This window comes from Ailuropoda melanoleuca, chromosome 18 (genome assembly GCF_002007445.2).
Source record: "Ailuropoda melanoleuca isolate Jingjing chromosome 18, ASM200744v2, whole genome shotgun sequence".
Taxonomy (NCBI): domain Eukaryota; kingdom Metazoa; phylum Chordata; class Mammalia; order Carnivora; family Ursidae; genus Ailuropoda; species Ailuropoda melanoleuca.
In genome coordinates, this window is record NC_048235.1 from 4406765 (window position 1) to 4431843 (window position 25079).

Below are 25079 nucleotides of genomic sequence, written 5' to 3' on the forward strand. Positions count from 1 at the left end.
GTATTAGGGTGGTTATTTAAGATAATGTCTGTGTTGTAGTGTCATGAATTCTTAATATTGTTCACTTCAAAGGTTGTCATTGTAATGCTTTCTAAATTTCCTTCTTGCTTCAAACTGAATGTTAGTTATTTCTTTAAAGAAGACTTATTCATATTTCTAAATAAGTTAGTCAGGATTTTGTTTTTAGTTACAATTTCTCCAAGACAAAAATTAAGATTCTGAGAGGTCTGAAATATAGGTAGAGTCTTTAAGAAACTATTCAATGTCAAGGAGGGTATATATATATATATATATATTGAAAGCTGCTCCATTTTGTAATGTTATATTAGGGAAAAGAGAATTTTATTTTTAGAAAGGCTAGCATGGAACTTGTCATTTAAAAAATCAATGGTGAGGGCTGCCTGAGTGGCTCAATCGGTTAAGCATCTGCCTTCGACTCAGGTCGTGATCTTGGGGTCCTGGGATCGGGCCTGGTAGCCCCGTATGGGGCTCCCAGCTCAGCGGGGAGCCTGCTTCTCCCTCTCCTTCTGCCCCTCCTCCCCTCTGCTCATGCTCTCTTTCTCTCTCTCAAATAAAAGAAAAAAATCAATGATGAAACATTTAGTAAGAAAAACTGCAATAAAATATGTAAATATAACAGTATTATATAATAGTTTTATAAAAATAAAATGGTATCATAGGTAAAATGATCATTCTGAAATTATGTTTCTAAAGTGTTTGTTTTGTTAAGTGAGCAATTAGATCATTTTAATTTAAATCTAAGGAACTTGTCAAGGAATGACTTCCTCCTTTTCTGACTTCCCTTGGGCAGTTCATTTCTTTGTCAGTTTTTGAACTGTTGTTGCAGTTTTGTGTTGTCCGGTGTCTGTCAATCTTCACAGTGGTTTGTGGGGCGTACGGTTCTGCCTGTTCCTAGGACGGCCACAAAATAAATCTCATGGGCCTCAATTACTATCAACTGAAAGACAACAGATGGTTCAGGATATAAAACAGAAAAGCATCACATCAGACTTGTATTCCCGGTCTAGAATTTTTTTATTCTTGTATGCTAGGCATTTCTGGAAAAGAATAGGGATGAATAAAGGGAGTGAGAAAGCTTTTAAATTATATTTATATTTATAGTGATCCTCAAGAAACTGATTGTTTCACTTTGCATATCAGCCTTTACAGCTGTAGCTCATTCTCATCCTTTGGCCAGCTCTTCCTGCCTGTTTCAATAGCATATTTCCACCTGGCCCCTGGGTCAGGTCACAGCCTTAGGGACGACAGCAGGGAGCCCTGAGGGGAGTACTGTTGGGAGGATCAAATCACCACTGTAGTGCTTGGGTAGGACTTTGGACATAGCAAATGTCCAGTGACTTTCGAGAGTTTGGTTTTACTTCTTTGAGGCCATTTCCATACCATTTACTTATAATTTTTTACCAAAATAAATATTACCCCTTATTCCTCCAGCCTTTTTACTCCCTCATCAGCCCATTTGTGAATTCTTGATCTGATCAAGCCCTGGTCTCAGTTCTGAGTCAGTGGTTCTTAAAGTGGTGCCTGAACCAGCAGCATCAGCATTGTCCTGGAACTTGCTTGAAATCCAGATTCTCAGAATGCACCCCAGGCCGATGACATCACACATTCCAGGCTAGGGCTCTGCCTTCCATGTGATTCTGATGCATCCTACAGTTTTAGAACCACTCGTTTATATAAGGTTAGTTATGTGCTCAGCAGGTTGGTTGGGTCAGATTTTCATGTTTTCTAGAACATGTGTATCTAATGTGTGAGCAAGGCTTCATTTTATACTTAGGCCTCACTAAGAAACAGGGAAGTTTGGTAGCAGTTGCGTACCCACTGTAGGAGACTTGGAGGCGGGCACGGGGAGGCTCTGCACACATCCGGCCACTGCTGCTGTAATAGCTTCCAGCCCTCCTTTATGCGAAGTGTTTCATTTTGACTAAGTTTCCTTAATCTTCCTGAACCTATTAAAGTGAGCCCCATGGTGTTGTTTTTTTTTTTTACTGTAGCAGCTGGCAAGATGACATGTTTAGACTTAGTAACCCTAGTCATAGAAAAGAGGAATTTAGGGACATATCGATAATGGCAAACTGAATACCTCAAATTTTCATACTGTTAGCAAGTAAAAAGATCCTTGTAGTTTTGAACTCCTGTCCTATGAGTAATACTGGGTATTGTGTAGGTTTAATTGTCCTTTTAAAACATAAAAAAAAAGAATTTTTTTCTTTCATAGACTAAATAAGAATGATTATACCTTGCAACGCCATGTTCACAAATTTAGGTGGCAAATGGCAGGCTAAACTAGCGTTCGCAATATACGGCATATTAATGAACTTAGCATAAGAAGAGCGCTTGCTCGTTCAGAGAAAGATACAAACTAGAAAAATGGGAAAAGCACATGAGTAGGAAACTTAAGAGATACGAATGATCCACACACGTGAACAGATGTTCTTCCTCCTCGAAGGTCAGCCTGGCAAACATTAGACAAGAAAGGGACCGCCTTGTGTTGACCCCCATTTGGCGGAACAGGCACACTTCAGTGAGGACCTGGGCTGGCGTGTTTGCTCCCTGTGGCTGCCGAAGCACTCTCAGAAATGGTGTCTTACAACACTCCATGTGTTCCTTCGCGGGTCAGGAGGCCAGAGGTCTGACGTGGGTCTCACTGGGCCAGCGTCAGAGTGTGAGGAGGGCTGCGGTCCTTTTTGGAGGCTTTCAGGGAAACTCCGTTTTCTTGCACCGGATCCCGTGCTTGGCTTAATGCTCTGCTTTCAGCCTTGAAATTGTACGGGGTCCTGCAGATTTTGTCGACAGTTCTGCTTCTACCTTTTCCTCGCTCTTCCTTCCCCTGAGCCTGTTTTTCGGCTTGATTCTAACCTCTCTTTCCTTGGCCCTTCTTTGGCTGTAGGCCCTGAGTAGCCCTCGGCTGCCCCTGCCCCGTGGCCTGCTGCCACCGCCCCGCAGGTCCCACTCCGTTCCTGCCCCTGCCGGTTCCCAGCCCTGCGAAACCTGCTTTGCCTCCTCGCTTCTTTACCACTTGGGAATGTTTAGCAGTTCCCTTTTCCCTTTTGGACTATCTCTTCTTTTTCTCAGATTTTTTTCTCCTCACATCTCAGGGTGTCTTTGCCTTGAAGGAGTTTTATCTCTGACAAGCTTTTATCATACAGTCACATGTATCCTTCTTTATTTCAAGATTTTAGTGCTATTGCTCTAATAACTTCCTTTTGCGTACCTCACCACCGCGCTCTTGTCTACTTGGTTTCCCCCAGTTTGCCGACGTAGTCTGATTCTCATACGAACAAACTGTGCGTGTGTGTGTCTGTCTGTGTGTGTGTGTGTGCGCGCGTGTGCTCTCGCGCCTCCATGTACAGCCTGCGTGTGGCGTTACTGTTCTCCTTCCTCTTTTGTGCTGAAGGATAAGTTTGGGCCCCTTTCATTCTCCTGTGTCACTGCATCCACTCCCCAGAAATCTGTCCCCCTTGCAGCTTCCCAGGGACCTGTCACTTAGGAAGTGCTCTCATACTCACCAGGGAGTCATTCATCGTGTCCATCACCCCTCATATTTGTTCGTGTCCATGCAGCGTCGACGTTATTAATGGCAGCCTTTTTCTCTTCCGTCTTCTCATCTCAGCCACAGCCAGTATTTCTGCTGTCATGTCCATTCAGATGATTCCCAGGTGTGTGTGTCTGGCTGCTTCTTGCCATTTTACAGACCGTATTTCTCAACACTTCTACAGTATTCTTTCCGCCTTCAGCCTCGGAGTGCCCAGTTTGAAGTCCTGTTTTCTTTCTTAACCTGCATCTGCTCTCTCACTTCTACTCCTGGACGATGGGTGCCCACACGTGCACATTCCCGCTGCTCTTCCCCCAGCCTTCCTCTGTATCTACAGCACTGCCTGTCCGTGTCTTCTAGGGCAGAAGCCTGCTTACGCTTTACTCCTTTTTTACCATATTCAGTTTGTTGCTGAATCAATGTGTATTTGACTTTTATAACATCACTTGACTACATTTTCTCTTTTCAGGTTTACCTACTTCAGTCCTACTTCCATCTCTCATTGCCTGTGACTTACTACCCTAGGGGTTTCAGAAACCTAAATGTTTTTCTTAGCTCCTAGGTTATGTCTTTCCTCTGATCTAAAGTCCGTGGAGACCCAGAGGCCAGTGTAAGCACATCAGCCTGTCGACGTGAAGCTCTTGTCACGTGCTGCCGGTGTACTTTTCAGTTCTGTTCCTCCCAAGCTCTGAACCTGTGCTCCACACACAGGTTCTGCTTCTTACCTTGTTCCTGTGTCTGTCTTTGCCCACTTTGTACGCTACGTACCCCCCTCTTGGCCTCTGTCCGGCCCTTCTTTATTCTGAAGCTTTCACCAATCACATATGAGCGATTGAAAAAATCTTTTCAGTATGAGTAATTTTTTAATATTCTGAGAATATTTAGTATCTCTTCTAGGACATTTTACCATATACTATGGCTATTTAAGTTTATTTTATCACCTCATCTTTAATTTACATGCTTATAGTTTTAGATTACTATATTAATAGATACTAAATAGAAAAGGTACTGAACTATACATTAGAAGGTCTTGCTAGCTAGCTGTGTGGCTTTGGGCAAGTAATTTTATCTCTCTGAGCCGTGGTTAAATTAATTTGTGGGAGTCAAGTGAGACGATAATATATATTATATATAATATATATAATATATATAATGTATAGATATCATATATAATGTATATGATGTATATATTATATATAATATATATAATGTGTATATATACAATGTATATATATACAGTGTATATGTATAATGTATATATTATATATAATGTATATATATTATATAATATAATATATAATGTGTATATATATGTGTGTGTGTATATAGATATAGATATAGATATAGATATAGATATAGATATAGATATAGACATAATGTAAAATTTCCTGTAGGGCTCAATAAAGGTTTTATGTCCAGTAGGTTTATCATTTACTTATAATGTTTCCAAAATATAATACAGCAAATTCTCAATTATGCCAACCACCTCCATAGTGGCCCTCAGGGACAAGCTGGTTTGGAGGGTAAGGCAGAGCATCAGTAGTACCAAGTAGAAGTTGAGGAGATCTGGAGACAGGAACAGGGCAAAGCAGAGACTAAAATAGAGACTAGATATTGACCAGGAAGAATTAACTTCATTAACTACCACTTTCCTCTGTTTGGGGCTCTGGGTTTTTCTGCAGTTTCCTGGAGGCAGAGTCTGGTCTCCGTACAGAGGGGCTCAAGCCCCAGCAGCTCATTCTGAGTACCTGCTTTTTGGCGCTCTCTCTCGATTGAAATTCTCATTGGTCCCCATATTGTTATTACGAAATAGGTTTTATAATAATGACCCAGGGTTTGGGGATAGTGAGCGCCCTCCTCACTGTTTGGAGTTGACGACCACTTAGAGGTGGTAGCTCATTCTCCGCGTGAATCAGAGGAGTTCATGGGCTCGGACTTAGGATCGTGAAGTGCCTTCCGATCATCCAAGAAGGGCCGGCTTCTATTTGTGGTGACGCTAGGGTGTCCTGTGTTATTCTAAGCCTTGGAAAATCATAGACTGTGTGTTAACAAGCACATGCAGGAAAGAATGGGGTGTTGGTGTTTTCTATCCTCACTTCACCCCTTCTCTAGGCTTCCATTCCTACTCCACAGAAAATACTAGTCCAGGTAACATGTGACCTTTGTTTGGGCCCAGGTGTCACTTCTCAGTTCTGGATCTTTCCATGTCTTCCATTGAGCATATTGGACCAGTTCCTTCTTGAGGTATTTTCTTCTCAGGGCCTCTGTGTCACCCCAGTCTCCTTGTTTTTCTCCTTCTTCCCCAGCTGTTCTCTTTCAAGAGCTGAAAGATAAAAGCTGGAAGTTGCAGGATGTGGATTGGATCTCGAAAATGTGTTTAGGGCAGTTGAGCTGCTCCTGGTGAAGTCCTCAGGGAGAAGATTCTTCTTAGCTTTCCTTACATATTAGTGATGCGCGTTTCTTATTCATCTGTCACAAAGCTGATTTTTTCAGACTTTCATTATACCTTTTATTCAGTAGTAGTTTTCTGTCTTCCTATCTTCTTACTAGCTTAATGGATTCTAGTAATTGTTCTCACTGAATACCACAGGGTGATTCTGTGGAACTTTGGACTCAGTAAAATTGGATGAGTTCCAATAGCAAAGAAGGAAGTATTAACTAATTTAATTGACAAATGAATGTTTCCCAGCCTGGCATACTGTTCAGCTTTGCGTTGTAAGTTTGTGAATAAATTCAGCTACTTCTGCCCTAGGGACTACAGTCAGATATGTGGTTGTGGGAATCTTTTTCTTTCCCACACCGCTTTGCATTTTAAAAATTCTCCTGCAGGAAGATCCCAACATACTATAGCTGTTCTTCCTTATGCAGCTCGTTTCCCTGGAGAGAGGCAGGAGAAGATCCAGATCAAGTTCTGTCTAGTCTGTTTTCATGTCACTTCAGAAAGCTACTCTTTTCTGCTCAATTGTCAGTAAATATTCTAATCAAGAGAAAAGGAGGCAGTGGGAAATAGGAAGGGGAGGAGAGTAAACTAAACATTAGTGGAGCGCTCCTGGGTACGATTGGTTATCCTATATAAAGTGCAGTGCTTTCTCAATCACAGAAACTTTGAAAAGTGTATGCAGTGTGTGTGTGTGTGTGTGTGTGTGTGTGTGTGTGTGTGTGTGTGAAATAGACCCAAGAGAGTGGAAGTCCTGTGCTCGTACAGAGACTTGTTTAGCACATACAGTTGATATGAATGTTCCCAGCAGCCAGAGGTTGGAGACAACCCACATGTTTATCATCTGATCAATAGAGAAACCAAACATGGGCGATCCACACAGTGGAGTATTACTCAGCCACGAAAAGTAATAAAGCCCTGACACCTGCTCAGCATGGATGGGCCTCAGAAACACTGCTGAGTGAAAGAACCAGACGCAGAAGCATGCAGTCCTGGGATTGCATTTGTGTGAGGCGTCCAGAACACGCAGCTCCAGGGAAGGAGACCGCTCTGGGGTGTGTGTCTGCAGAGATGGAGATGGTCTGGAATTTGATAGTGCCGATGGTTGCACAGCTTTGTGACTATATTAAAAACCACTGAATTGCACAGTTTGAAATGATGAATTTTATAGTATGTAAACTGCGTCTGGGTTTAATTAAAACAACAACAGTATTCTAAGCATCAAGCCCAGTGTTCCACATGATGTAGACCACAGCGGCTCCTTCAGGCACTCGACACAGTGGGGTCATTCAGGGGCTCCCTCACTCCTGCATCCCTACTTGAATAGAAATAAAATTAAATCCTGCACTAGGAGTCAGAATTACAAATGGGACTCCTGAATCTAAAGTGAGCACGGGCAGGATGCTGCTACCTTTACTCTGGCCAGAGATCAGGGTGGTACTACCCGCCCGTGTCCGGGGTTACCAAATTGGAGGGTTTCTGATAGGTCGTAAGCCTCCCAAGGGCCAGTGTTCTGACACTTTCCCCAGTGTCTCGTACCTGTAGATGTTTAATAAATATGTATTAAGTGAATGTTGATTTAAATACATAAAGTCATAAGAATGCTTTCTAAACCTCAAGCCCTGTATATATGAGATTATGGCTTTAACATATTCTGGTCTATTCCTGGAAATTCAAAAACAATTTGGACATTATATTCTGCTGAGGTGTTTTGTAATTAATTTATGGCCACACCGAATCAACTTCTCTTTTAGGCTTTGCAGTATTAAAACATGTGCTGACACCAAGAATAAAGGCAACTCATGTTGCTTTTGATTCTATGAAGAATTATTTAGATGCAATTTATGATGTGACAGTGGCTTTTGAAGGGACTATTGATGATAAAGGGCAGCGGAAAGAAGCACCATCCATGGCGGGTGAGTTTATATTTTCAATTATGTCATTTATTTGTGAGTGTGTAATTATTCTCTTTAATGGGTATGTGTACTTCATAATATTTACTTGACATATTGTCTAATTATGTACTTGATCTATTTTCCGGGTATTTTTTTTTATTAATCCATAACAGAATTTTACGAGTCCTGCTAAGTTCGGTATTTCCTGGTTGCCATATGAGTCCTTTGGACTTGCCCAATATCATTAGCTCAGCCTCCTTCTACCCAGAATTCACACCTAAGGATGTAAGGGAGGGAACATGGAGGAGAGCGCTCACCTAGCGGTACTGAGGTGCCCTGATGGTCAGCACTCACCTTTGTGTGGACTTTTATATAATACTTAGGCAATTTAGTCTCTTTGGCAAGAAGAAACCATTAAATATGACTCTTTTTTCAAACCTGTGCTGGGTTTTTTGTGGGGTTTTTGGGGTTTTTTGTTTCTTGTTGTTTTTTTGGTTTTTTGGTCTTGTTTTTGTTTTTGAGTAAGCTCCATGCCTAGCATGGAGCCCAGCAAAGGGCCTGAACCCACGACCCTGAGATCAAGACCTGAGCTAAGATCCAGATATAACAAGAAAAAATAGTATTTTAAGTGAGCAGAATATTTTAGTTCAACATAACCAAAGATACTCTTGACTGGTAGATAAATTTAAATATGGGATTAGGCAAACAAGGAAGCATGGAGTGTTGCCATCGCCTTTCCGAAGTGTCCATTCGAGTGTGATCGAGAGATAGAACCCGAGCTTTTTATGTCACATTGGTGGCTGTTGAAGGTCGAAATACCAGGCCTATCAGTGTATGTGTCCGCGGGACCTCTTGAAGGCCGATGTTCAGATTATGTCCAGAAGACAAACAGAGTAGCTCCCCAGAGCAGGAAGTTGGGGAGAGGACGGCGGGATGAAGCACTAATGGGGGTTAATGGGGTGGATATCAGTCGCAGTGGCTGGAAATACAAATCCGAAGTAGTAGACTGATGGCGCTCAGATTGCCTTTGACACAGAGCAGTTGTCACATAGGAAGCTCAGAGTTTTTTCACTTTAAATGGAATTTTTTGGAATAGGTTATACATCAAACAGTTTAAAAACCACAGCTTATAAAGTATATACAGTGAAATGGCTTGCTTTCCACCACGTCCCCTCCACCTGGGGTCTGCCTTCCCCTGTCCAGAGGTAACCACTTTTCTTAATTGTTTGTGTATCATATGTGCAAAATTAAGTCTACATTCTTACTCTGTAATCCTTACCTTCTTATCAAAAAGGCAATGTATTAATATTTTTCTTTCTTTTTTTAACCATCAAAGGAATCATTGACCTATTTTTACATTTGAAAACAGACATGCATTTAGTTGTTCAACAGTATTATCACTAGTTTATCATTGTTTAAAAAATGAAATTTATTGAGCATGTTTTAATTGTTTATGAGAAATAGGTAATAATTCCCATAATAACCTTTTCAGAATGCTTTCATTATGCCACTGTCCTGGTTCTAAGAGCTCCAGCAGTGCTCACAGCCAAGTCCCACCCTCTGCAGCCTGCCCTCCGAGGACTCTGTATCCTAGCTGTCTGCTCTCTTTCACTGCCTCCCTTTTGGAATGGAAGGCTGTGTGTAGGCCAGGCCTCCTTTCCAAGGGAACCCCTCCTCTTTGTTGCCCTCCCCCAACTTTTCTGTTCCCACAGCATTCCTCTTCCAGAGCTCATTTGCTTTCTCTTGCTTTAGCGCTCCGGGGCACTAAGTGCTTAAGCCACAAGGTCAGCACTCAGCATTTGGTAATTCTTTACCTTCCGGGAGGGGTGAGAAGCCTTGAGGTAGAAAACCGTGTCAGAGTTGCGTTGTCTAGATTCCAACCCAGCACCCCTCCTACCACTCTGCTTCCTCTGCTGCATACACATTAGTTGACAGTGGCTTTGTGTTTTCCTTACAAATTGTCTCTTTTTGAGAAGATTGGCTTTTCTAATTTTCATGCCCAGAAGCCATGTGGAAAATAAATCTGTCATTTCAATCAATTAAGGGTGAGTATTTCCACAAGGAAAAGTACACCAGAGTAAAATGAAAAGACCGAAGACAAACTGGGAAAATTATTTGCCACTTAGATCACAGAAAAAAAGCCTGATTTCCTTGATGTATGAAGTGCTTCTACAAGTTGATAGAAGATGGTCAGTAACTCAGTAGTAATTCACAGAAAAAAATGTTCAATCTCATTCATAATAAGAAAAAGGCAAATTAAAATGTTCAGCGAGATACCATGTTTTACTATCAGATTGGCAGAAATCCCAGTGTCGGGTTGGTAACAGGCCCGTGGATGAGATTCAAGTACCAGAGTCGCGTCTGTCCTTGGCTGTGAGGGTGCAGTGCCGTGCAGCGTCCTCGGAAGCTGCCCTGGCCGGCTCAACCAGCCGCACAAATGCACGGACATCACTGCTGCTGAGAAATCTTCCACCGATGGTACCTGTGCACATGGGGGCAGCATCTGGTTTTCCGTGTCACGTGTTGATTTTAACTGAGTTTGGGACCTGTAGCTTGAAAATCCCCACTCTCATTATTGTATAGATTGATTGCCATTCTGCTCTACTTTATTATAGATTAAGATGCACTTTAAATTTCTGATGTAAGTTGAGTTAGGTATAAAATTCCATAACTTAGAATATCATGAGTACTTGGTGGTTGAGTGTGATTGGTATTAAACATTATCTCTGTATGTAATGCACTATCATTTAATACTCATAGTTGATAGCCCAACTAGAAAACGTTAGTTCCACAGTTGCTAGATTGTGCATTTTTATGCCACAGGCCCGTCTTTCTCGAAGCGTTATAGGAGTAGTACGGTTCCCTCGGAGTCACCTGGGATGATTGTGGCCCATGTAGGGCAGGGCCTCGGCTCGCTCTAGACTGCTAGCATGCACTGGCTGCAGGTGAGGGCAGAAGCTGCAGGGTTGATGAACTCTTGGGATCAGGAGTCTTAGGGTTTGGGCCTTAATGAGGCCTCATGTTATAGAGCTAGGCAGCAGTACTGTCCCTTGTGCTTCCCATTTCATGGTGTCTTTCGTTGTAAAGTGAATACTGAGTGAAGCCCACCTGGGCATCACTTTGTGATTCATCTGGTCTTGTCATCAGGGTCTTTGTCTTCCCTGGGTGATGTCCACTGGGCAGAGGCGAGACAGGCCAGTCTGATCCTAGACTCATTTAAAATCCATTTCTACAGTAGGTGGCGTACCGTAATAAATTGTGACGTTAAGAATAACGTTTGATGTTCTCTTTAACCATTTAATGTGGTGCTAGGTTACTTTTTCCTGTTAATATTTTCTTATATGGAAATAAAACTTATTTGGAGGGGAAAATAACAGGTAACCCAAAAGAAGGAGGAAGAAAACTCCACAGGCTCACCTGTCCAGATGCAGTTAACAATTTGTATATATTCCTCAAAATCTCCCTTTTTATAATGTCACTATGTTGGAGTATGTTTATGCCTTTGGATATTTTTAGATGAGGTCATTTGTATACATTATTTTCTTTATATTCTGCTTTTAATAGTAAACATCTTTATATGTCAGTATATACACTTCTGTAATGTTTTTAAAATGCTATGTAATGTCCATTGATGTGACTCTACTCCTGGATTTAGGTCATTTTTTTCCCCCAGAGGAAAAGGGGGCAGGTTATAAGCCAGCAGTGTGGGAGCCAGGTGAGGTCCCAGTGGGTGGAGGCTGTCACAGTTCGGCACATGGACTCTCTGACCCCTGCCTTTCTCTCCTGTCTCCACCTTGCCTGGCTCCCCAGACACAGAGCAAATGGAACTTAGTTTCTCCAGAGACTAGTCCTTGTGACATGTATGCATGCTTGAAAGACTCCTATTACCCTAGCATATATATACTCTAGGGCTCTCCTAGGGCTTCACTAGGAAAGTTCTAAGTAGAAAAAAATGATAACCTTGGGGCGCCTGGGTGGCAGGTCCTGGGATTGAGCCCCGCACTGGGCTCCCTGCTGAGCAGGGAGTCTGCTTCTCCCTCTCCCGCTCTCCCCCCCTCGAGCTCTCTCTCCCTCCCTCCATCTCAAATAAATAAATCTTTTTAAAAAAAAAATTATACCTTAATTAGAATACTTTTTCTGTATATTTCTAAATAGTATGGGAAAATTTTTGCTCTTGCAATATGAAATAAGCTCCAACTAACATAGTTTTTACAAGTATAGATACACAAGGTTTATTAAATATTGAAGAAAACATTTACGTCACTTCTTTCTTGTGTCCTGAAAGTCCTTTAGTGTTGATCTGATGGTTCTCTCATGGTTTTCATTTGGGTCCGCATCACAGACACCAGGCTGATGGGGCTCCCCTGCCGTCACGCTGGGTCTTGGTCCTCTCCAAGCCCTACAAGGGTAGTAGCACTTGCCTACACGGACTCCTAGAGGTCGGACGAAATCCTGTACACAAAACTGTGTTGTAGACACCAGAGTACCATGTAAATTTAGGGGGGACACCCCAAAGCACGCTTATGAATTTGGGAGTCCTTCTCACAGTGTCTGAGCCTCTTGCCTCCTCAGCTGATGTCTCGTGAAAGACACTGTTGTCACGTCCCAGGTCCTGCTATCACAAATTGAAGGCTGCTCGCTTTTACGTCCTCACAGCCCGTGGCTGTGCACGTCCCTGCAGTGTCGGGGTAAATCCAAGTCGGCTGGCTTACTCTTTAATTACGGCGATGTTGAGCCCCCGGGGGTGTAGATAATTAGACGAAGGGAGGAGAATTGGTGTTGGGATCAGCATCTTTATGGATCAGAGATAACAAATGAGAATGCAAGATGAAGTGATAACGCAGCTGAAAGATTAGAATCGCCGACCCGACCCGTGGGGCCTAATGTTGCTGGTGCTGCTTTCCGAGCTGGATGCTCTTAAGGCTTGACACCAGTGGTAGAGAAGAACTGTAGAGAATACTTAGCAGAAGAGACGTGTGTGGAGTCCAAGACTAGAGGCTTCCACCAGTTAGAATGGCAAAAATTGACAAGGCAAGAAACAACAATTGTTGGAGAGGATGTGGAGAAAGGGGATCCCTCTTACATTGTTGGTGGGAATGCAAGTTGGTACAGTCACTCTGGAAAACAGTGTGGAGGTCCCTTAAAAAGTTGAAAATTGAGCTACCCTATGACCCAGCCATTGCACTACTGGGCATTTACCCCAAAGATACAGACGTAGTGAAGAGAAGGGCAATATGCACCCCAATGTTCATAGCAGCATTGTCCACAATAGCTAAATCGTGGGAGGAGCTGAGATGCCCTTCAACAGATTACTGGATTAAGAAGATGTGGTCCATATATACAATGGAATATTACTCAGCTATCAGAAAGAATGAATTCTCAACATTTGCTGCAACATGGACGGCACTGGAGGAGATAATGCTAAGTGAAATAAGTCAAGCAGAGAAAGACAATTATCATATGATTTCTCTCATCTATGGAACATAAGAACTAGGAAGATCGGTAGGAGAAGAAAGGGATAAAGAAAGGGGGATAATCAGAAGGGGAATGAAACATGAGAGACTATGGACTCTGAGAAACAAACTGGGGGCTTCAGAGGGGAGCGTGGTGGAGGAATTGGCTAGACCGGTGATGGGTAGTAAGGGGGGCACGTATTGCATGGTGCACTGGGTGTTGTATGCAAGTAATGAATCATCGAACTTTACATCAAAAACCAGGGATGTACTGTATGGTGACTGACATAATATAATAAAAAAATATTATAATAATAATAAAAAAAAAGACTAGAGTCTTCCTGAAGCTGAAGCCTCCTTGCAGCTGCTGAGCATTGCGTCAGCACTTCGCAAACGCTGTCTGTGAACACATTTCAACTTGAGATAGCAGGGCTCGGCCTCCTCCTTGCACTCCCTCCCCCCACCCCCCCGGGGGAACATTGTCTCCTCTTAAATCTCTTAGAAACGTTTCCTTGTTCTCCAAGGAATTTAAATCTGTTCATGATCTCACCTTGTCCCCGAAAGCCATCTACGAGAAGGGGAATTTCCGAGCTCAGAGCTCTTTCTTGTCTTGGAGTAAATCTTGGCCTCATCGCTTGTGCAACCCAGGCTGAAGAAGGACTGCCTGCTTTGTTCAAATTAGCATGTCTTAGGAATTGCAGTCACTTGCAAGCGATTCCACAGAAAGAATTTTGGTTCTTCAACCAAATATGATATGTGAAAATATGGCAATGACCAGGAGAGCCGGCAGTACCAGTGAGTGGAAACCAATAGCAAGTCCTAGAGGAATGGAGTGCCTCCGTGCTCCCAGTGCTGCGGCAGAGCGAACCAGACAGACTTCATCTCCACCCTTCTGGGACTCCCAGTCCAGTGGGAACAGCAGTGACGGTGTGTGATGAGTGATGGGCTTGGAAACAGCGGACAGGTGGTCTCACGCAGGTGATCAGTGAGCCTGATTAGGGGATCCCTTCAGTCGGTGGTATGTACTTACAGTGGAGTCCAGCTTCCATTCCTGGGCCGCCTGTGCAGTTGAAGGTTTTTGTGTGAAAGGTTAGCATCCGGTACTATCGATTTAATGACTTCAGGTCGCTGTAGTAGACTTGGAAATCATAGCACACTCTTCTACTGCAGCTTGAAACCTAAACCATCAGTGTATAATTCTTATTTTCTTTTGGCTTTTTTGTTTTGCTGAAGAATCTTTTTCATCTTTTAAAAATGCATTTCACCTCATTTTCATTGTTTTCTATAACCGTAAGTTGTAAAATAATAAAAAATGAAAATTTTTTGTTTCTTGTTAGAATTTCTCTGCAAAGAATGTCCAAAAATTCATATTCACATTGATCGTATAGACAAAAAAGATGTCCCAGAAGAACAAGCATTTATGAGAAGATGGCTTCATGAGCGTTTTGAAATTAAAGATAAGTGAGTAACAACAGTTCTCTTACTTCAAAAACTTGGGTTTGGCTACTTTTCAGTGTAGTAAATAAACTGAAACTAATGTAATGCTTTTTTGTAAACTCAAGTCCCGCCTGTTCCTGTTTTAAACCTTATTGTTACATTGTCTGTGAAAGAACGTGTTATAGAAGGCCTCCCTGTTTTCATTCACAATATTTCCTAGACGGTTCTGTGTGGTGGGATTTAATTAGAAAACACACACACACAGCTTTCCACTGTGCGATGCCCCACGTCTGCGTTCCCAGGTCAGACAAGGTGGTGGCGTGGTTGAGAACGAGTTGGCATACCCACGACGCCCAGAAAGCGAGGCGGTGGGATAGAGCCTTGTGTCTGATGGACGTGTAGCAATGACATGGGTACACTCGTTGGAAGAAGAAGGGGCAGGCGACGTTCGGACCCAGATGTCTTGCTGTTCGTCTTTTGGGGCCTAAACAGTTCCTGGGATTGACCTTGTGTTCGTCCCTGCTAATGACATCACTTCTGAGCAAACAGCAGTGTTGACCCTTGCTGAGTGTTGCGAGTCAGTAAGTTACAGGTGTATTTAGATACATCCTGGGTGAGTGAGGGACAGCTTAAGGAGGTTGAACGGAGGGAGGGAATGTGAAGTGCCACCTACCGATGGGCAGACCTGCAAGGAGCAGGTGCCCTCCATAGAGGCTGCTAGAACCCCTTGGATTGAATACAGTTTTCTAAAGGAAAAAATTTTAGAATTTTCTTCTCTTTTTAGGAAGATAAAAAGTGGATGTCAGGTTTTGATAGGATGCTTAGACACTGAATTCTCGTGGATGAAAACTTCAGGATATATTATTTACTGTTTGCCGTCAATGGGAGTTTTATCCTTCCTGATGCTTATCCTGTTTCTTCAAAGATATGTTTTAAACATCTCTACTTTTTACCCTCTTTTTGAAAAAAATAGATCCATTAATTATAGGATGTATCATTTACTAAAACCACATTGAAAAGTGTGGAGTTTTTACAGACTCAAAAGTAAGACTTCGGAAATTAGGCTTATGTTCAGAAATTTTGACCTGAGTTTTCTTCTTCTGATATGCTTCTTAGCAGACTGCTCTCTTCCCCGTTTGTTTGTTGTATTACAATACAATTATTTCCTCATTAACCCTTTTGAGTTAACTTTAAAAAGTGAAAATTATTGAAAGTGTGCTGCGTTGAAAATGAAGCTTTATGAAGTTTACTGACAGGTGGCTACATTTCCATATTTCTTTGACCATCAGTTTTATATGACATAGTTTAATTCACCAACCATTCACTACCACTCACTTGCGTTATGGAAGAAATTTCAAAAGTAAAATACATGTGTTTTGACAAGAAAGCAGTTCTCAGGGAAAAAAGGCCTGAACAATATGTTTAATAGCCAATGTATTTCTGTGTTATAGGTGCTAATACATACTTAGAATGAGTCTGGACCTTTAAAACAGTGGTTCTGTCTAGGGAATGTGTTAAGGTAATGGAAAGATTTTCCACGTTTGTACTTGTGTTTGAGAGTTTTATGCTGAGTCTGCCCTACTGTTGTAACTTTACATTTTTTAAATAAGATGGGAAAATGAATTAACTATGCTATTTTTTCCTTCTTGTACCTGTTTTTATAATCCCATGCAAATAAGGGCTTTTGGGGAGAAACTCCATATATAAGAACTGCTGATCTTTTCTTTGACTTCTGATGGAATGGGAGCCGTAGGAAGGAGGAGTAAAGACGGGGAAGGTGGAGATGAAGTGAGATGGGTTATTGCCCACGTGCGAGTGAGTCTGGTTGTTGCAAAATTATTAAAAATCTAAAGTTTAAAAAAAAAATCATCCCCACAAAGTTACTTAAAACCATCTTTAAAAAAATTACATATAATACAATTCATCTACACTAATCATGAGCATATAAAGATATTTTTAAAGTCTAGAAACTCCAATTAAATCAGGTCTCTAGGTATTTCCATATTCATCTTTTTTTCCCAAGGACCTATAACTTCTCCGGCGTGTAATAGGCATCCAGAGGTATTTGTTAAATTAGAATATTAAATGACTAAACCTGAAACTTTGATTTCTTTTTTCCATTCTGGCCACAGGTTGCTTATAGAATTTTATGATTCACTGGATCCAGAAAGAAGAAACAAATTTCCTGGGGAAAGTGTTAATTCTAAATTAAGTCTCAAGAAGACTTTACCATCATTATTGATCTTAAGTGGTTTGACTGCTGGTATGCTTATGACCGAGGCTGGAAGGAAACTCTATGTGAGAACGTGGATTTATGGAACCTTAATTGGCTGCTTGTGGGTTAGTATAAAACCTTGAACAGGTAACTGTCTGCAGGCAGTGGGATGTGCTCCGTGGGTCAGTGTTGGCAGCCACACCTTACGTCAAATTGTTTCCTGATTTTAATAAGTGTAAATAAAGCCTTGTTGATTGAACATTGGATACAATAGAATTTCTGATTAAAGCGATATGCAGTTGGTCTTGGGCAAATATACATGGTTTTATGACTTTAGAATAGAAGCTGCTGGAAAGGGAAAAGCTAAACAGTTTATGCTATACTTGGCATTTCCTAGGAACTAATGTCGTCTTCAGAAGACTATTAGGATTGTATAATTTGTTATTGTTTTGTAATTCAGATAGCTGCATTCGTGAACATTAATTTTCAGTGTATTTCACTGTGTTTGTTATTTTTAATTTCTTACAACTTGACTAGTCCAACCTTTATCACTAAAGTATTTAGTATCTTGGAGCTATGTAATATTTTGCTTTTTGCTTAATTTGTCCTTGGGAAAGAAATTGTATTTAAGTATCAAGAGGGATACAAGGAAAAGGTCAAGAAACTGTGCAGAGGAAGCTCTGGTTAGCGCATGCTTTTAGTGTATTGCATTATTAGCTGATTTTACTTTATGTTTGCAAAGTAATTAACATTTCTAATATTTATTGAAACAGCTTAATTTGCACACCCTGTATTGTATACAAAAGAATAATGTATAAAATACGAGAATTAAGTTTAAGTTAGAATTGTGACCCTGACTCATTATAGCAGAACTTTACATCACCCGGCTTTTTGAAGAGTTACGCTGAGCTCTTCGAACCTCCCAACATCTGTGCCATAACTACTTGAAAACCTTCAGATTTCCTGTTATTTTTTTATATCAAAATAATCAGTGTGAACCTTTGTCAGACCTGAGTCCACAGATATTTGATGGGAGCCTTCAGACGTCTGACTAGATTTACTAGCCTGTGCCTTTGCCTGTTACTCTTGAGTTTAGCACATTTAATTCAGAAGTCATTTTTTTCTATGTCATCACTGTCGATTTCCGCCGTGTTTGGATTCTTTTCCCTTGGACGACTGGCCGTCAGCGTGCTGTCGGTGCCTGGCACGGCACACGCATAGGGAAGAAGGGTGTAGCCAGCCAGCGTGTGTCCTGCTGCAGAGCTGCTCGTTTGAGCTCTTGCGAGCCGGCCTCGCTGGCTGCAGCAAAGGCCTTTTGCATTGGTCCCATGTCAAGATATTCGCCTTCCACAGGCCAGGGAGGTTTAATCCGTCAGGCCTGAATGAGTTTGTTTAGTTCTCACTAGTTTTAATTGGGCTGCACCGTTAATCCATATCACCTCAAAACAAGAGCTGTGTTTCGGGAACCAAATCATACAATTCAGTTTTCAGTCATGAAATGATAAATCTGTCCTATGCAAGAGGACAATCTTTTTGGATCTGCTCTATTTTTATGTTACAACGTAAACTTGATTGCCTACCAGTCCCTTAAGATAACATTTCTGCCTAATGGATTTTTGTTGTGAAATTGTATCCGTGCCCCAGATGAAACACACCAGGTGAATCATGATGAACAAAATGAAAATCGTAAAGAAGGGAACTTTTGTGTGACCGGTTCTCCAGACCCACAGGGCAGGCCGTGTGGGACAGACCTTTGCACAGCTGGGCAGTGTGAGTTGTCCATGCACGGTAGTGTGCGTCTGTGCACACACGGCCCACAGGACGCGGTAGGCCCAGTTACGCATGGCGGTATAGGTAACACTTCTGAAAATGTTCTCATCATGCCAAATTGTCATTTTCTCATACTTGTAAAGTGAAATTTAAATCAATCTCATGTCTTTGTTAATACTTTTTTTTAACAATCCTAAAGTTAGAACCTGTTTCTGATTAGATCAAAGTAAATGTAAGTTGTACGACTTCTCTGACTATCATGGATATGCTCTAAATTTTAAGAGGTAGTACCACTGGAATTCTGTTGAGTGTAACTGATTTTAAGAAGTCACAGTGAACTGCAGAAGATCACTTTGAACATCATGTTTCTTACGAACATACTTATATTCTCACAGAAGTTCTAGAAAATATATTTGTTAGTTTAAAAATTTTATATCAAAATATTTGGAAAATTAGAAGCTTCTTTTTAACATGTGTTGATATGACTTGAAGAGCCCTGTATCTACCTGTAAACCTTTTCACATATCATTTAAGCCTTTGTTTGTGTTATTCTTACTGTTGATTTGCAGCTTAGTTATTACTTAGTTTTTCTTTGTAGAATGCCATCAATGTGCATGCTTTTATGTTTTCCAGAAAAGGGTGTGTTTGGATGGAAGTAAAAGAAAAAATAAAATCTTTCACCGTCTTTGATGTCTGTGCTATTTAACATTTTGCGACCCAGAAATTCCCCAGCGGTCTTCAGTTACATCGAATAGGCTTCATGGCTGGTCCTACATTCTGAACTTATAAAATTGTAATATTTTTTCATAAATATTGAGCAAGTTTTTAAAAATACAGTACTCAAAATTATGAAACAGTATATTAGTTTCATTATATAAACTCATCTGTGTATCTTATGCAATGTCTATGGCAAGTATTTGTTGCTTGACAGTTCTGTAATCATTAGGGTATCTCACTGAGCCTTGTCCAGTGCCTAGAATTCACCGGGTCGATAGATGAAGTACCAGTCTGACTAATTCCTGCATCGTTCATACTAATGATTTCTGTCCTGTCTTCCATTTCCCTGTGATTTTGTTTCCTGTACAGTGGTACCAATTTTCCCTTATATCCAGATGACGTAAGCTTAATTTTTTTCCTTTATAGTGTTACGTGGTTGATTATTACATTCTCTGAATAGATCTGTGTCAATAAAGTGATCTTTTAAATAGAAGAACCATTATAAAAATACAGTATATATAAAATTTGCCCATTGGGTAGAGACACGAGGTAACTGCCAGATACCAGCAAAGTCACGTTTAAGAAGACAGAGAAATGTCTGTCATAGTGATGTTTCATGTGTACAATTGCAAATGCATAGTACAGATGGATTTCAACCGTAACAGTATTTGTTGTTCATGTATTGGACTGAAGAAAAGATTGTCTTGACAGATATTCCAGATACCACCTTATAGTAGGTGACATGTCTTTGTAGGTAGGGTTTTTTGGGGAGAGGGAGGGTTAAACTAGTTTTTTATTATGAGTTTTGCATACTTTTAAAGATTGGCTCACTTGGGATGTTGTGTTACCATTGGTGTTTTGGCATTATACCCAGACTAATTTAACCTAACAAACATTAGACTGAAAATTGGTCCTCAAAGTGGTAATTTGGAAACATTCAGATATTTGGTATTATATGGGTAAAATATCCATGTAACTGAAGTAAAACTTCACTCAGATGTCTTGAAGTGCAAGATACAGAATTCCTGACTTACTGCAGTTTAGAGTAGTTATGACTCAACATTATCCCCAAGATGTCATTTGACTCCTTTTCCAATTTGTGGACAAGGAAGTAAATCCGTTCCTTTTACCAACTGGGGAGTTATTCTCAGTGTGGTCATGCATGAGGCCAGAGAGACAACTACCTTCCCCCGAGCTGGGGAAGTTATTTTCAGAAAGCCACTGTGAATAGAAAGCTCAGCTACTTGTGAATTAAAGAAAATATCTGTAAGCACACTCTCAGTCGATGTTTGCTGATGGTCTGTTACTCCATCCAAATCAGTAGTGGTTCATGAGTTTAAATGTGACTCTGTAAGAAAGACCTGTTCTGCAATTTTAGTTTTATAGATCGTTGCACCTTATTAAAAAAAAAAAAAAAAAGATGCCCCTGATATTCTCCGTGTGTGCAGGAGATGAGAATATTTGACTAACAGTCTTGTCGTCTTAGGTGTGTTCAGAATAAATTGTGATTTAGCTTGAGTTCATTGGTGCTTCATTAATTCAGAAAAATATATATATATATACGCACATATATGTATGTGCGTGTATATATATATAAATCTCAGAAGTTCTTGGTGATATATGATAAAATATCTACTGGGTGATAGTTATTTCATGTATTTGTGATAATACGTATGTATGTTTTATATATGTATGTGTTTTATTGCCAAATAATGGCTACAGGATACATCATAATTGTGTTTCTTCTGATACTTGCCAAGGCTTGTTGAGTGCTTCCTGCGTGCCGGGCAGTGTGCTAACCTGCTAAGCGTTGACCCCGGGCTGCAGGGTCGCTCAGCCCGGAGACCGGCAGGTGCAGGCCAACGCCGGGGTTTGAGTCCTGGTTCTACCACTTGGTACCACACCTCGGACAAGTTCCTCAAAGTTTCTGTTTCTACCTGATGTTTCTGCCTCCATGGTCTCACTAAATTACGGACGATAGTTGTATTTGCCTCAGAGGCTTGGTGGTGACTCAGTAAGTTCTCCAAGCACTGGTTATCGCGCATGGAATGGGGGGTCGGTCTGCAAATTCTCTTGCTCCCAGTTTTACAGATGAGGAAACGGAGACTAAAACGGAGAGTTTGAATAAAATACCCAAAGTCACACCAGTACTTCCAGCAGAAAAATGTGTGCTGCTGCTTTTCTGCTTAACAAGGACGATACGCAGTATGTCGTACTACCTTAGAAGTAGGCCGTCACAACTGTAGTCGTAGTCACTAAAAGATGTTTTGTTTGAAATCACAGAAATTACAAAAGGAAGGATTCTCCATCTTCCATGAGAAAATGTCGTGGTCTCCAAACTGACTCCATGGTGGGCTTGAGGGCTGCTGGGGTGCCTGTCCCTCGTGTTGGGAGTGCAGTCCTCACGTTGGCAAAGGGTGACGTGGAATGGCAGAGTCAAAGGTCCTTCCTTCTAGTGGCACAGAGGACAGAAATATTGGAAATGATCCCTCCGAAGGCTACTTCCTGTGGGAAGCCCCGGCCTGTAAAGTGGCCTGCCACATCGCTACACATACATACAACCCTAAGCGCACAACGTCCCCTGCCTGAGCCCTCCTTTATCTATAAGATAAGGGGACCGCTTATTTACCTCGTAGAGTTTAGTGAAAGTCAAAGGAGATAAAAGTTATAAAAATGCATTTTTATATAAAGTTGAACATAAGTGTGAGCAATCATCATAATTCCTCCTAAATCATTTCAGCTCTACTCCTGTCTACGACGTGTGAATAAGTAATTGTCCGTTATTCTCTGACGCTCTTTGGCATTCAAACCATGGTTGTGAGCAGTATTTATTACTGAATGTGTTCACAGTCGCTCAGCGTCCTGTCCTCGCGCACTTGAGTGCCTGCTGTTGGGGTCCCAGGTCAGTTTCTTAACGATTTCTGGACGGTGCACCCGTTTTTGCTTATCCATAAGCGCCTTCTGTGTTCTCTCTCTCATGCCCCATCTTGTGGAAGGTCCCTGGGAAGACGGCAGGGGGGATTTGTTCCTCCCATCGACCCCGTCCCACTGTTTGTCACTGGCCAGAATGGGACACGCCAGGGACATCGTTTCTCGTCTGCATTAATGGAAACAGGATGAAGAAAGTAGTTTGGAAGGAAGAGCACTTTCAAACAGAGCATCTGCTGAAGAGAACCAGACCAAAGGACGATCTGTGGTCAATGTGGTGGCTGTGAGGGGACAAGGGAGCGAGTCTGTCCAGGAAACCCCTGGTGGGGGGCGGCGTTGGCTCGCCTCGGCTGGTAGATTTTATTCTGAATGGTGGTAGCTCAAGCCTGACCTTGCAGGAGAAGCTCAGGCACAGTCGCCGGCAGCACCGCCTTGTCCCTTCTGCGGCCGCCTGGGCCTCGGTACTGTCACTCTATCTGCTGCCGTTCCCGGGGAGCCGAAACCGTAGCCAGCTCGCGTGCTTGCGGCACAAGTAGCGACTGCTGCGCGGGGGGCTGAGCCAGTGCAGGTCCTTCTAGACGTGTCCGCCTAGGGCGCCAAGGAAGCTTGCAGAGGAATCCAGCAGTGCCCCAGCCCCATGAGCAAACGAAGGGAAGGACTGGGTTCTACACGCAGACTGGACTGGTCACCCCTGCCGTATTGATCCCCCAGGACCCACATGGACAAGCGCTGTTCCCGATGCGGTCCGTTGTTGGGCCTTCCTTCCTGGGAGGTGACTGTCTCCTGAGCCCAGAGTGAGTAATGCAGCTGCTGCTCTGATTCAGGTGAGCCTGACGAGGTTGGGGCATCAGTCACACCACTGACAACACTGTTGGTCACACACCCTGCAGGTCTCTTAAAATCATGGCTTTCTCTTGTCCAGGTGGTGGACACAAGGTTCTTGAGAACTCATTTTCTCTCTTACTGTTGCTTGTTTGGGGAGGAGTGAGAGCGTGGATTCCGGAGCCGGCCCACTGGGGTCCGAGTCCCTGTCCTGCCCCCTGCTGGCTGAGGGGACTTGGTCTCTGACTCCTTAGTTACAAAATACAGACGATGATGACCTTGCCTGCCCCTGCGGGTCACGTGAGGATGAGCTGAAATGCCCCGTGTATGCTGCCTGGGTCCGTGCCTGCCACGTTGTCAGCTCTCGGGGCTGCCGCTGTTGCAGGTTTGTGAAGTGTTGGTCTACGTTGGCAGGTGACGCACCCCTGACACCGGGAAATGAGATGAAGTATATGTAAGCCATGAAGCACAAACACCGTGTCCCCTCGTTCTTACGTCCTGACATCCTGACGCTTTTGTCCTGTGTCTCCTCCCCTCTCTTTCTGGAAGTGGAGATGAGAAAGGGATTTTAGGTCAGAGTAAATCCAGTTCGGAGCGTCCCTCCTGGTGTCCGTAGTCCCGGCTCCGGTCGTCCGCAGCAGGCTCTTACTCCTGCGCCCACTCCACTTGTCTGCTGCATTCTGACTCTCCCGAGCATGTCACTCCGTGTCCTGATCCAGTTCGTCAGCGACCCAGGCTCTGGTAGAACGTAACACGGCAACAGGCCCAAACTGGGCTTGGCTTCACGGCCGTGCAGCGCACCAAAGCGTTAGTCTGAGAGGCAGGAGATCTGGAGATGGAAGCGGCCGGGTCCCAAATCTGTGACGGTGGGTCACTCCCATGACCCGCATCCTGCTGCCAGAGACTTTCCATCTTCCCATCTGTCCTTCCGTCATCCCCAGGCGGCCTCCCAGCCCACTGTGTTTGATGCATGGGCCACCTTCCACCTGTCTTCCCCGGCCAGTCCACCTGATGGTTTCTCCCTCCTGCCTCCAGCAGCTTCCTCTCTCTTCCCCCCCTCCCCCACCATGGCCCCTTAACCACCACCTTCCAGGCCAGGGCACAGCTTCTCAGTTCCCGTCTCACAACGTCGGAGCCATGCCCTGCCTCCACACCTGCTCTTTCCCATGTGGTGACCGTATTTCCATGTCCCCCAGAGCCCCCCGACATGGCAGCTGTGCTATAGGGTAAAGTGCATAACAGATTGTTTTTAATTCGTTTAAAAATGTGGTTCATTAGTATGAAGATGGATTACATATTGTAAATAACATTGGATATATTGTGTTCAATAAAATATATTAAAATTTCACCTTTCTCTTAACGTGGCTTCTAGAAGATTAAAAATTACGTAGATGTTTGGCATTATATTTCTGTTGGGCTTTTCTATCCTGAGAGTCGACCACAATTCCCAGCTCATATCAGGCACTCCACAGGGTTTGTTGATTGAATAGATAGAAATGTGAGGCTAGACATTTTATGATTAACTGTGTTATCAGATTCAATGATTAAAAGTCGAAGATTCTCTGAAGCAACTATGTTTTAACTTTATGGTCTGACGCCAACAAACTCCTTTTAAAAGTAAATGGTATACGCAATAAATATTTAATAAGTGATATGGAAGTTGTGATTCGTTTGGAAGGATCATCTAGGAATTATCGGTGTTCAGGACAATAAAGCACAACCAAGGAACAAAATCGGAAGAAATAGGACAACACTGGATCATGTCATTTTGGATTCAGTTTACAGTGGACACTACATCTTACTGGTCTTTGTTGTTTTTATATCCTTAGATTTTACCAAATTAAAAAAATGT

General features: G+C 42.5%; 1 protein-coding gene across 1 annotated transcript in view; it reads left to right on the forward strand.

Moving 5' to 3' along the window:
* The window catches only part of AGPAT5 (1-acylglycerol-3-phosphate O-acyltransferase 5), a 72727-nt gene extending 53282 nt beyond the window's left edge, over window positions 1-19445 (forward strand). The window contains exons 6-8 of the mRNA XM_034647759.1: window positions 7745-7906; window positions 14676-14799; window positions 16908-19445. Coding sequence (XP_034503650.1) covers window positions 7745-7906; window positions 14676-14799; window positions 16908-17133 — 512 coding nt within the window. The 3' untranslated portion in view covers window positions 17134-19445. The remainder of the gene's footprint in view (window positions 1-7744; window positions 7907-14675; window positions 14800-16907) is intronic.
* The last annotated feature ends 5634 nt before the right edge of the window (window positions 19446-25079 follow it).